General features: G+C 47.6%; 1 protein-coding gene across 1 annotated transcript in view; it reads left to right on the forward strand.

Moving 5' to 3' along the window:
• The window catches only part of SCARA5 (scavenger receptor class A member 5), a 96,440-nt gene that overhangs the window by 36,818 nt on the left and 46,044 nt on the right, over positions 1–13,578 (forward strand). The window contains exon 4 of the mRNA XM_053383840.1: positions 12,666–13,340. Within this exon, the coding sequence (XP_053239815.1) occupies positions 12,666–13,340 (675 nt within the window). The remainder of the gene's footprint in view (positions 1–12,665; positions 13,341–13,578) is intronic.

The raw sequence follows: 13,578 nt of genomic DNA on the forward strand, positions 1-13,578 counted from the left end.
GCCTCCATCGTGCAATCTGTCTCCAGCCTTTTCGCCGCTTGATTCATGAGGATGCTTTTCTCAACTTGGGATCATGGAATCAGAATGGTAGAAGGGGCATCGAAGGGGCATCTAGTGCAATGCAGAAATCCATGGGACTCTCAAGAGTCTCCTCCAGCACCAGAATTCAAAAGCATCAATTCTTTGGCGAGCAGCCTTCTTGATGGTCCAGCTCTCACTTCCATACATCACTACTGGGAAAACCAGAGCTTTAACTATACGGACCTTTGTTGGCAAGGTGATGTCTCTGCTTTTTGAGATGCTGTCTAGGTTTGTCATCGCTTTTCTCCCAAGAAGCAGGCGTATTTTAATTTCGTGACTGCTGTCTGAACATTGATAGTGTTCTCCTCCATGATCTTCAACTTATACATTCCATTCATGAATTACTTCCCATAGAATGCCTTAAAGTGATTTAACAAGGAAAACCATTGCAGCCATTCCAAAAAGCATAATTATTCTAATTATAAAAACAATTTCAGATTTGAGGCAGGCATTAAAAAGACACAATCGTTTTCAACCACAAAAACATGGCAGAAATGTGTTCAGCATCTGGACTTCAGAAGCAGGCTCTGTTATATCCCCGCAGTCATGGTGGTGCTTTGATTGACATGGGTTTAAAATGCAAAACTGCACACGTATAGATTTCCTTTTCTTTCTTTCTTTTTCCAAATCAAGGTTGGCAAACCTATCTTTGCTTTAACATGCCAGGAATGTTGAAGGAGTTTTAAAGCATGGAATGCCAGCAGACTGCCAGGAGAAAAGAAAGGTTAATTGTGCAACTCACGGCTGAAGTAATATCCCGTTACACATCACCCCAGTCTCCAAGCAACGGGAGACTCCAGGGGTTCCAGACCTAGGGTTCAGTTTCCTTGGAATGAGGGTCAGTGGAGACTGAGGTGTCTTTAGGATATATGGTTTTATTTACAAGCTGAGCATAAGGCTCAGAAGTTTATCATCCCAACAGATCTGGCTTCTGCGTTAGTAACAGTTTTGGATCCAGAACAAAGCAAGCAGGTCTCTGCGTCTCCAGCATCCAGCCTGCTTCCTGCTCTGGTAAAACCTAAAACTTGTTCTCCTATCTGGCAGGAGGTCAGGGGTAGAGGAATGGCCCACTCATTAGTCTGGAAAGCCCCATCACTTCGTGGTAGATCTTACAACCTTTGCCATTCTTTTGGGATGCTAATGAGGACCTTTAAGTAGCCAGCTGAGTTCATTGTCTCACAAAGAAACTTTTCTGACCACTTCAGCAATAGAACCTTCTATAGAGACATCACCTTGCCAACAAAGGTCCATATAGTTAAAGGTATGGTTTTCCCAGTAGTGATGTATGGAAGTGAGAGCTGGACCATAAAGAAGGCTGATCGCCGAAGAATGGATGCTTTTGAATTCTGGTGCTGGAGGAGACTCTTGAGAGTCCCATGGACTGCAAGAAGATCCAACCGATCCATTCTGAAGGAAATCAGCCCTGAGTGCTCACTGGAAGGACAGATCCTGAAGCTGAGGCTCCAAGACTTTGGCCACCTCATGAGAAGAGAAGATTCCCTGGAAAAGACCCTGATGTTGGGAAAGATGGAGGGCACAAGGAGAAGGGGACGACAGAGGACGAGATGGTGGGACAGTGTTCTCAAAGCTACGAGCATGAGTTTGACCAAACTGCAGGAGGTGGTGGAAGACAGGAGTGCCTGGCGTGCTCTGGTCCAGGGGGTCACGAAGAGTCGGACACCACTAAACAACTAAACAACAAAAATTAGATTCTAACTCTCACTGGGCACAGGATCCTGAGAATCAGAAGGGAACTCTGGGCATCATCCAGACTGACCCTCTCCAAACCCACAACAATACATTGCTGTCTAAAGACCCTCCCCTCCCAGCAAGACCATAAAGTTCAGAGCCTACAATTACCACGGAGGCTTCATTTTTAAAATCAATTACAATGAAAAATCACCCTCTGGGGTTGGAATTCACACCCAGGACTCAGATGTGCAAGAGATTAGATGCTGAGGGTTCAAAAAAGCAGAGGTTCTTCTCAGTGATGTCAGAAGTCAAGATGAAGCTAGAAAGTCTACCAGGACGCAGCCCTACAATGCCACTATTCCACCGGGAAGTTACAAATCGATGCACTGTTTTGGTGGTGCATGAATCAAGCGCATTCATACATCTGTGCTGAGCCAAGGCCTGCTCTAAAGAATTCCTGGCTGCATCTCCAGCGAGTAACTGAGCCAGGCAGATCCAACACACGCTTCGATGGATAAGAAACAAAACAAAACGTTCGTTCTTGGAAAGGGAGGCCCAGGTTGGCCTGTGAATCGTGCGGCCCTAGTAAACAGCCAAAAGCGAGGCTGCCAGCCTGAGTGAACTCATCTGTTTTTGCCAGGGAGGAAAATGTGAGAGCAAAGGTGTTTGACCACAAGCTGAGGCAAGAGCAAGAAGAACATAAGAAAGTCATAGAATCCTAGAACTGGAGAGTTGGGAGGGATCCCAAAGGTCATCCAGTCCAGCCCCCTGCAATGCAGGAATCTCAGCTAAAGCATCCCTGACAGCATCCAACCTCTGCTTAAAGGCATCCAAGGAAGCAGAGCCAATAATAATAATAATAATAATAATAATAATAATAATAATAATAATTTATTATTTGTACCCCACCCATCTGGCTGGGTTTCCCCAGCCACTCTGGGCGGCTTCCAACAAATATTAAAAATGCATTAAAATGTCACACATTAAAAACTTCCCTGAACAGGGCTGCCTTCAGATGTCTTCTAAATGTCATGTAGTTGTTTATCTCTTTGACATCTGATAGGAGGGCGTTCCACGTGCAGGAGCCACGTTTGCAACCCACAGCGCCGTGTTTGCGCACGCACAGGCCGCTATTTGGCACTTCTGTGCATGCGCAAAGAGTGATTTAGTGCTTCTGCACATGTGCGAGTGCGAAAACCCAGAAGTAACCCGTTCCAGTACTTCTGGGTTTTGGCACGTCCACAACCTGAAAACGCGTAACCCGAAGCGTCTGTAACCCGAGGTATGACTGTAAAAATAGTAAATTTATACCACACCCATCTGGCTGGGTTCCCCCTGCCACTCTGGGTGAATCCCAACAGAATATTAAAAACACGATAAAACATCAGACATTAAAAACTTCCCTAAACAGGGCTGCCTTCAGGTGGCTTCTAAAAGTCAGATAGTTCTTTATTTCCTTATTTCCTTGATGGGAGGGCATTCCACAGGGTGGGCGCCACCACCGAGAAGGCCCTCTGCCTGGTTCCCTGCAACCTCACTTCTCGCAGGGAGGGAACCGCCAGAAGGCCCTCGGCGCTGGACCTCAGTGTCCGGGCAGAACGAAGGGGGTGGAGACGCTCCTTCAGGTATACTGGGCCGAGGCCATTCAGGGCTTTCAAGGTCAGCACCCACACTTTGAATTGTGCTTGGAAATTCGGCAGGAAAGCCTTCAGAGCTCTAGTGTAGGCTTGTTTGCGGTCCTTAGGCTTCAGCCATGGAGCGCAGGCAACGGGATTTGCGGCTCCAGCCTGTTCTGAATCTTTTCAGAATAACCCCGTTGCCAGGTGTGAGGTCCAAGTGGGAAAACAACACAGACCAAGGGCAGCAGTGATTCCTCCAGCAGGCTTGGTCAGAAGGGACCAGGAGAGGTTTTAAAAAATAAACAGACTGGTAGAACAGTATGTACAAAACCATGAAACTTGCAAGGCGATTCTCTCCCCCTGCATCCTCCCAGGACATCAGCCTCTTTGCCGGGCTAGTCAGCCTAGAAGCCCATTTGCAAATGACCCAGTCAACATGGTATGTGTTTGTGCAAGCTGAAATATCACAACCTCTGTGGCTGCTGCAGTCTGTAATCGACATCTGCAGGCAGTCAAGGCAGTGCTGGTCGACTGGCTGGTTTTGATACCTGGGAGCTGAGTTACTCCTTTTCCTGCATCAAATCTTTAATAAAAGCAATTTTAAAAACCCTACACGTGCACACATTGTATTCGCATTGGCTCAGTCAGAAAAAGCAGGCAGCTAGGATTAAAAGTGACAGGCATGTAAACCGTCCCATGATATCTCAATGAAGGTTGGTATATAAATCTAAGAAGTAATACTATTATGCAGTGATACCTTGGTTCTCAAACTTAATCCGTTCCGGAAGTCCGTTCCAAAACCAAAGCGTTCCAAAACCAAAGCATGCTTTCCCATAGAAACTAATGCAAAATGGATTAATCCATTCCAGACTTTTAAAAACAACCCTTGAAACAGCAATTTAACATGAATGTTACTATCTAACGAGACGATTGATCCATAAAAGGAAAGCAATAAACAATGGACTGCAGTCACACCATCAATCAGTCAGTAGCTGAACTGGGTTCCACACAGTCACAAAAATAAACAAAAAGAGCTGCAAAAACAAAAATTCAAAATAAATAGCAAAAACGGACCTCAGCGTTACACTCAAAATGGAAGTGTGGCACTCAAATTGGAAGCGTAACACTCAAAAAGGAGCATGTTTGGCTTCTTAAATAATGTTCAGAAGCTGGAACACTTACTTCTGGGTTTGCAGTGTTTGGGTTCCAAGTTGTTTGAGTACCAAGGTACCACTGTATTTTATAAAAATTATATATCGCTTGATTGTAAAACAAACAAACAAACCTCAAGGTGGTTTACAAAAAAAGAGATAAAACAATGAAATTATCCATAATAAAAAGTAACAATAATTTATAACTTCCAGAAAATTAAAATAACAGGAGACCGAAAACAGATGAAAACTCACATCGACTTTCTGAACATCTGGGTAGGCTTATTCAAACAAGAATGTTTTTATCAGGCTCTGAAAAGAGTACAGGGAAGGCATCAAGAGGCAGGTAGTTCCAAAGGGTAGGATATTGAGTTCTTGCAAACGCGGAACAGGTGTTATGTGACACCTGCAACTTCGGCCGATCAATAAGTCAACCGCTTTAGCACCATCTGGGATCGGTTTGACCCAACGGACCAGCAGAATGGATCCCACCTGGTTCTGATCTGGCTCCTGCCTGGGGCCAGCCTCGCCCGACCCTCTTTCCTCCGGGCTTGACAGCCACCCAGGCCTGCATTCCATCACAGCAACATCACAGCCAGCTCTTTCTTGCTATCATGGCTTGGAGGCGAAGGGCTGGGGAAATGTTCTGCTCCATTTCGTCCCTGCCAAATCTAATTGTAGTCGTGTGGAAGCAATTGAACCGGGCCATGGATTTTATTAGAGAGCAACGGAGCAAACTGAGTGGGTGTGATTTGTTTTCCTGTTCCCTGACCCATCTCGTTTTCTCCTGAAGTCGACTTGCTGATAGAGGGATGAAATCAAACCTCATTTCACCCAGATTCGTTGAATGTCCACAAGTTCTAACTTTAGGAGACGGAGAAGAAAATCTTGCTTTTCTCCACTTTCTCCTTGACCTGCATAATGTTAAAGACATTCCATGATTCTGCCGCATTTGTTGTTGTTGTTTAGTTGTTTAGTCGTGTCCGCCTCTTCGTGACCCCCTGGACCAGAGCACACCAGGCACTTCTGTCTTCCACTGCCTCCCGCAGTTTGGTCAAACTCATGCTGGTAGCTTCAAGAACACTATCCAACCATCTCGTCCTCTGTCGTCCCCTTCTCCTTGTGCCCTCCATCTTTCCCAACATCAGGGTCTTTTCCAGGGAGTCTTCTCTTCTCATGAGGTGGCCAAAGTCTTGGAGCCTCAGCTTCAGGATCTGTCCTTCCAGTGAGCACTCAGGGCTGATTTCCTTCAGAATGGAGAGGTTTGATCTTCTTGCAGTCCATACATACATGCATGCATGCATGCATGCATGCATACATACCCCACCCATCTGGCTGAGTTTCCCCAGCCTTCCTGGGTGGCTCACAACAGATTAAAAACAGAATAAAACATCAAACATTAAAAGCTTCCATAATAGGGCTGCCTTCAGATGTCTTCTAAATGTCAGATAGTTGTTTATTTCCTTGACATCTGATGGGAGGACGTTCCATAGGGTGGCCGCCACCACCAAGAAGGCCCTCTGCCTAGTCCCCTGTAACCTCACTTCTCACAGTGAGGGAACTGCCAGAAGGCCCTCAGCGCTGGCCCTCAGTGTCCGGGCAGAACGATGGGGGTGGAGACACTCCTTCAGGTATATTGAACCGAGGCCATTTAGGGCTTTCAAGGTCAGCACCAACACTTTGAATTGTGCTTGGAAACGTACTGGGAGCCAATGTAGGTCTTTCAAGACCGGTGTTCAAAGTGTTGGTGCTGACCTTTAAAGCCCTAAACGGCCTCGGTCCAGTATACCTGAAGGAGCGTCTCCACCCTCGCTTAGGGCTTTCAAGGTCAGCACCAACACTTTGAATTGTGTCCGGAAATGTACTGGGAGCCAATGTAGGTCTTTAACAGCCAGTCCCTCTTCCCGGGGAATAGTGGTTCGGAGAGGGTCAGCTCCTGCTTCTTTCAGTGCAGCTTGGGCAGGAGAATGTCCCCACCAGAGCGGGATTTTCAAATAATAAATAACCCTCCTGGTTGTGGCAACTGCCTTTCCCTGCCGAAGAATCGCACCCAGCAGCAAGCGCCAGCGCACCATGAGAAAACCGGGCCAGTTTAAACAGCCAGAGCTGTTTTCGCTCCGCGGAGAACGTAATCCCGTCTCCAAATCGTCTTTCCCCCAAAATCCCCCTGCGGTTCCACCTCCAATTAGCGACCAGCTCTTCAAATCCCACAGCCTAGCCTGCTTAGCGCAACCTGAAAGCTTGCCGGCTGCGCTCTGTGTATGCGCTTTCTCCCTAATTTGTACCAAATGTGCTCCGTTAATATCCTTTCCTCCCCCCCCCCACTATAAACAAGCAGTTGCATCACCAGGGGCTCGGGGCCAGGTGGATACTAGGAATACGCCCCCCCCAATAATGACTATTTTATTATTATTTGCTTGGGTCTGGCTCCCATCCCGCATTGCCCCAGCCTTGCAGAACATTTAACCCCCTAGAAGTGAAAAGAAAAACGGGCTTGTATTGCTGCATTCCTTTTGCATTCGATTTTTTCTTTGCTGTGCATAGAGAGCATGGCTTAGTGGTAGGGTTTTCTGGTTTTTGTTTTGGAAGGGGTGTTAGTTGGACCGGCAAGGCCAAAGTCATGTTTACACCACAGGTCTCAACTTGCAGCCAGTTCTGGAGCCCACAAAGAACAGGGTGCTCCACCCATGTTTTTGGCCTGTGTGTATCCTTTCAACCTCCCTCCCTCCCTCCCACGTTGCTGCTCCGGTCCTGGCCAGCTGTGGAACACACAACAGGGGTTGCCTAGCAACCGCATCAGTCCCTCCCAGTTGGGGGGGGCGCAGAGAAGCAGCAGCAACCACATAGGTGGAAACCTTGAAACGTTGACATTCAGGAGCCCCCAGTTGAATACGGCCTGTCTTCCTTTTCCTCTTTGAAATCATTTTTATTTGATTTTACAATTGCAAGTTTATGACAAAGAGAATTGCAAAACTATGTACAGTGGTATCTCTGGTTGTGAAAAGGATCTATTGCAGAGTCCCGTTCGCAATATGAGCAGAATGCAACTCACGTCTGCGCGTGCGTGGGTTGTGATTTACCGCGTCTGCGCATGCACAAGCAGCAAAACCCGGAAGTAACTCTTTCCAGTACTTCCGGGTCACCGCGGGATACAACCTGAAAAAAACATATCATGAAGCAAACGCAACACGAGGTATGACTGTAAAGAGTTTTCTCTGAATCCCCAGACTTCCGCCCCCCCATCCATGGGTCCTTATGTCAACATAGGGATGTGGATGGCACGGTGGTCTAAACCACTGAGTGTCTTGGGCTTGCTGATCAAAAGGTTGGCAGTTTGAATCCCCGTGACGGGGTGAGCTCCCGTTGCTCAGTCCCTGCTCCTGCCTACCTAGCAGTTCAAAAGCACATCAAAGTGCAAGTAGATAAATAGGTACCGCTGTGGTGGGAAGGTAAACGGTGTTTCCGTGCGCTCTGGTTTCTGTCACGGTGTCCTGTTGTGCCAGAAGAGGTTTAGCCATGCTGGCCACACAACCCGGAAAACTGTCTGTGGACAAACGGCGGCCACCTCAGCCTAAAAGCGAGATGAGCGATGCAACGCCATAGTTGCCTTTGACTGGACTTTACCATCCAGGGGTCCTTTACCTTTACCTTTTTTACCTATGTCAACATTTACAAGGAGAAGGGGACGACAGAGGGCAAGATGGTTGGACAGTGTTCTCGAAGCTACAAACATGAGTCTGACCAAACTGCGGGAGGCAATGGAAGACAGGAGGGCCTGGCGTGCTCTGGTCCATGGGGTCACGAAGAGGCGGACACGACTAAATGACTAAACAACAACAACAACATTTACCACGGCATATTAATCTGTTATCCAAATTTTTGATGCATCTGAATTATCCTTAGCCTTTGCTACCTTACAAGTGAAATTAAAATCCTGCTAATGTTTTCATCTGCTTACAATGGTCTCCTGAGTACATTATAAATTGTTCCCATTCTTTTTTTAAAGTTCTTGTCCTCTTAGTTCCTGAGCTTTCCAGTAAATTTAGCCATTGCTGTTGTCTTCCTTTTCCCAGCTTTGTGTCCCAACACCCCTGTTTCCAATAAGGAAGCGTGTTTTCATGATGCAGCCTCACAGACACAAACAGTCTTGTGTAAAATCTTTGCTCTTGGGACCACAACAGAAAGCATTTTAGCCTGAGCTGCAGTTCTTTTCATGAAAGGTGGCCCTCGCACAGTCCAGTTTTATGCTACCTATTTTTGCATGTCCAATTTTTGCTTGTCCGATGAACCGTTCAATTTCTCCTTTCCTGTTTTCATTTCTACACTCCCATCTTGTGTGCTCGCACCTACATTTATCCTTTGCAAGCCACTTTAGTCTAAAAATTGTTTGTGCGTGGGGCGAGGGAAGGAAGCAAGGTATAAATATGTAAACTGCAAGAGCTCATAGCCTCTGGGTGTGACCTCTCAAACTGGGCGCCAGAAATAGATGTGGTCTTGTCTAATGGGGCAGCTCAAGACATGTCAGTGGCTGAGGCAGAAACCTCTTTTCTGCAATCAAGCGCGACATTGTTGTTGTTGTTTAGTCGTTTAGTCGTGTCTGACTCTTCGTGACCCCCTGGACCAGAGCACGCCAGGCCCTCCTGTCTTCCACTGCCTCCCGCAGTTTGGACAAACTCATGTTGGTAGCTTCGAGAACACTGTCCCACCATCTCGTCCTCTGTCGTCCCCTTCTCCTTGTGCCCTCCATCTTTCCCAACATCAGGGTCTTTTCCAGGGAGTCTTCTCTTCTCACGAGGTGGCCAAAGTTTTGGAGCCTCAGCTTCAGGATCTGTCCTTCCAGTGAGCACTCAGGGCTGATTTCCTTCAGAATGGATCGGTTTGATCTTCTTGCAGTCCACGGGACTCTCAAGAGTCTCCTCCAGCACCAGAATTCAAAAGCATCCATTCTTCAGCAATCAGCCTTCTTTATGGTCCAGCTTTCACTTCCATACATCACTACTGGGAAAACCATAGCTTAAACTATACGGACCTTAAGCGCTACATAAATTGTATGAAATAAATAAGTAAAGTCCAAATCGCTTCCTCCTTTCCACTAACAGCAATGGGAAATTAGTGGAGAATCGGTGGCTATTAGCCATGATGACTATGTCCTGCTTTCACTGCCAGAAGCGGTACTCCTCTAAATACCAGTTGCTAGGAGTGGGGTTCGACTAGATGACCCCTAGGATCCCAACTCTACCATTCTTAAGAAGCAGCTCCTAGGATGCTTTGCAAAACCCTGTTTCCACCTCTCTCCGCTTTAAACAAGTGTTTTCCGTCTCCTGTTTTTGATGGGTTGACTAAACCGTTCTCCCTTTTCCCCCGACATACTTTTAAATATTTAAAATACTCAATACATTCCCTCCCTAGACTAAACATCCCCAGTTCCTTCTGCCTGCCCTCATACTATTTGTGCTCGGTTCTCTGAAAATATCCTTCTGGAATGAAGAGTCGATTCTGCGGCATCTCTGAAGGCCAGGAGATGCCACCTGGCTTATATTTGTCTCCCGTTTGGCACTCACGGCTTGTAGGATGAAGCCTTCCATGTTTGCAGTTCCAGATTTGAGCCAGTCTTTGAGCTGGGTCAAGAGGTTAGCACGCCCTGGCTGCCTCTGAAAAAGTTTGTAGAGGAGGAACATGTGATAATTGTCAAAAATTCTCCCCATGTCTCATTTCCCCCCGATTCATTTCTACACATTTTTGCGGTGTGTCCATTTATTTGTTGTTGTTGAGTCGCTTAGTTATGTCCGACTCTTCGTGACGCCATGGACCAGAGCACACCAGGCCCTCCTGTCTTCCACTGCCTCCCGCAGTTTGGTCAAACTCATGCTGGTAGCTTCGAGAACACTGTCCCACCATCTCGTCCTCTGTCGTCCCCTTCTCCTTGTGCCCTCCATCTTTCCCAACATCAGGGTCTTTTCCAGGGAGTCTTCTCTTCTCATGAGGTGGCCAAAGTCTTGGAGCCTCAGCTTCAGGATCTGTCCTTCCAGTGAGCACTCAGGGCTGATTTCCTTCAGAATGGATCGGTTTGATCTTCTTGCAGTCCATGGGACTCTCAAGAGTCTCCTCCATAAGCAGGCTCTTATGTTCTCCTAATAAACACATTTTTGTGGAATGTTTTGATTAGGGATGGGTGATCCATCTGTTTTGGTTTTCCCCAGGTTCTCATTTTTCTTGTCCCCTCCAGCCAGCTGAGGTAGGAAAAGGCCCACCCCTTTGTCTCCATGGCAACAGAGCGGCCTCTTTGGATATGTTCATGGTACTTGTCTAGCCAGCCAAAGCCATTACCTCGACAAGGCAGCTGATTTGGCCAGCTTCTGCTTATGCATTCTACCCTCACAGAAACAAGATTGCAGGTTTGGAAGGGACCCAGACTCAACCCCTCCTCCCCCCAAAATTCGTAACAATATGCAATTTTGTCTAAGATGCAAAGTTCAGGAGAAATGCATTGCAAAATTCATAGAAGTGCAAATTTCAAAGGAGAGCTGTGCTCTGCTTCTCCCATTGCATTCAAAAGTGTCGATTAAGAAGGTCTGCCTCTTATTCCTTCTCCTTCTCTAGACTTTGGGTTTAAAAGGGTTTAGTGTATCCCTCTTTGGGATCATCTCTTAAAATTCGCTTGCCCTTTAATCTCAGCTTCTTTGCCAGGGTCAATGATTGGCAGCTCCAGGGATCTTGCCAGCTTCCCACTCCAGAATGCCCACAAACCTCAGCTGGAGTCAATTACAGTGCAGAGAGTCCAGTCCAGGCTCCAAATTGCCAATCCAGAAAGCAAACCTGATTATTAAGCAATTAAAAGGAGGAGGTGGGCAGAACAGACAGTGCAACCTGGTCCTTTTGTGCTTCTTCAAGGATCTGGACATTTTTAAACAGCTGGGCAACAAAAAACCCCAAGGAGCTTCCAGCCTTCTGTGATCTTTACTTCACACCCCCAGAGAGTCAGAACTTGGGAAGCAAAGAGGTCGTCCCCAAACTCTGCTAGAAAGTTAGGCTTGAGATGAATTCATAGGCTTGCTTTCCAAATTTCTCTGTGCATACCTCGTAAACTGTTTTATTTTAGCTGAAACCATTTTAAACCGATGAATGTTTAGAACTCTGCAAGAGGTACTCAGCAATGCAATGCGAAAACAATGAAACACTGCCATAAAAAATCAATTTTCTAGTGGGTTTTCATTGCGGTTAGCCATCCTGACTGGCATGGAGATACCAGGGGGGCAGGATATGGATTTTTGCATAAATAAATAGCAGACACTAAATGAAATGAAATAACTGACAATTCGGTCATTCATAGCCACGAATAGCCTTGTCCTCCATGAATTTCTCTCATCCTCTTTTAAAGCAGTCCAAGTTGGTGCTCATTACTGCTTTTTGTGGCAGGGAGTTCCATAGTTACCTACACGCTGCAGGAAGAAGGATTTTCTTTTATCAGTCCTGAATCTTCCCACATTTACCGTATTTTTTGCTCCATAAGACGCACCTTTTCCCTCCTAAAAAGTAAGGGGAAATGTCTGTGCGTCTTATGGAGTGAATGCTGCGTGGAGGAGGGACGTGTAAGCGGCTCCTGTCCTCTTTGCTGCTTTAAAGTGAGCCACGGAGGAGGGAAGGAAGGGGAACCATGGCTCCCATCCGTCCCTCCTCCGTTGGTTAACTTTAAAGCAGCAAAACGGACAGGAGCTGCCTGCTTTGCTGCTTTAAATAGTTTAGTACAACATTTGATTCAGAATATTTTTTTTGTGTGTTTTCCTCCTCTAAAAACTTGTTGATGTTTAGTCGTGTCCGACTCTTCGTAACCCCCTGGACCAGAGCACGCCAGGCACTCCTGTCTTCCACTGCCTCCCGCAGTTCGGTCAAACTCATGCTGGTAGCTTCGAAAACACTGTCCCACCATCTTGTCCTCTATTGTCCCCTTCTCCTTGCGCCCTCCATCTTTCCCAACATCAGGGTCTTTTCCAGGGAGTCTTCTCTTCTCAGGAGGTGGCCAAAGTCTTGGAGCCTCAGCCACTGCCCCATGTACAGGGAGACATGTCCTGAGGGATCTATGGTTTCCTCTGTGCCTTGAGATGCCTCCTTCTTCTCTCCCCAGTTTCCAGGCCTCAGAGCTCTCCAGAAGACCTGAAGGCGCTAACGGGGAATGTCAACCGGTTAAACGAAAGCTTCCGGGACCTCCAGCTGAAGGTCCTGCAGCAACCATTCAAAGGGGACTTCCTGGACCACATCTGGCGCCTGCAGGACCTTCTCCAGAACCACTCCGACTCTCTCCTGCTGATGACCAGCTCCCTTCAGAAGCTGGAAGGGGCCCTCGGGAGCCTGCGGTCCCAAGCGGATCAGACGGACCGGGCGGTCTCCGGCCTACGGGAGGCTTTGAACCAGCAGAGCGACTTGGCACAGATGGAGATCTACAAGGTCTCCGTGGAGGGGAACAGCAGCCGTCTCCTCCTGAGGCACCACGAGGGCTTGCTGACACAGCTGGCGTCCCGGGTGGAGGGCTTGAGCGACCAGCTGACCATGGTGGGCGGGGAGGTGGGCAGCATGAACCGGACCCTGTCCTACGATGTGGGCATCCACCACACTCGCATCCAGGACCTGCAGGTCCTGATCAGCAACGCCAGTGAGGACGCCCGCCAGATGCGCCTCATCCACATCGCCATGGAGCAGCAGCTCAAGCACGAGTTGGCCATCCTCAACAACGTGACTGAGGACCTGCGACTCAAGGACTGGGAGCACTCCATCGCCCTGAGGGACATCTCGGTCATACGAGGTAGGGGTGGAGCAGGGAAGGCCAGCCGTTCTCACTGGGAATGAGCGGACAGGGGGATGCTCAACAAATTTGCAGGGGACAAAATAGAAGGTGGGGGAGGTTATTGGTTTGTTTTGCTTCTATTATGTGTTTTATGTTGGGGCATGCGCAGAGTGACCATCGCAATGCCAGCAGAGTGAGCCAAAAGAACAAAGCAACACCAAACCGTTCTAGGAAGAGTCAATTGCTTTGCTGACAG

Source organism: Podarcis raffonei, chromosome 3, assembly GCF_027172205.1.
Source record: "Podarcis raffonei isolate rPodRaf1 chromosome 3, rPodRaf1.pri, whole genome shotgun sequence".
Lineage (NCBI taxonomy): Eukaryota > Metazoa > Chordata > Lepidosauria > Squamata > Lacertidae > Podarcis > Podarcis raffonei.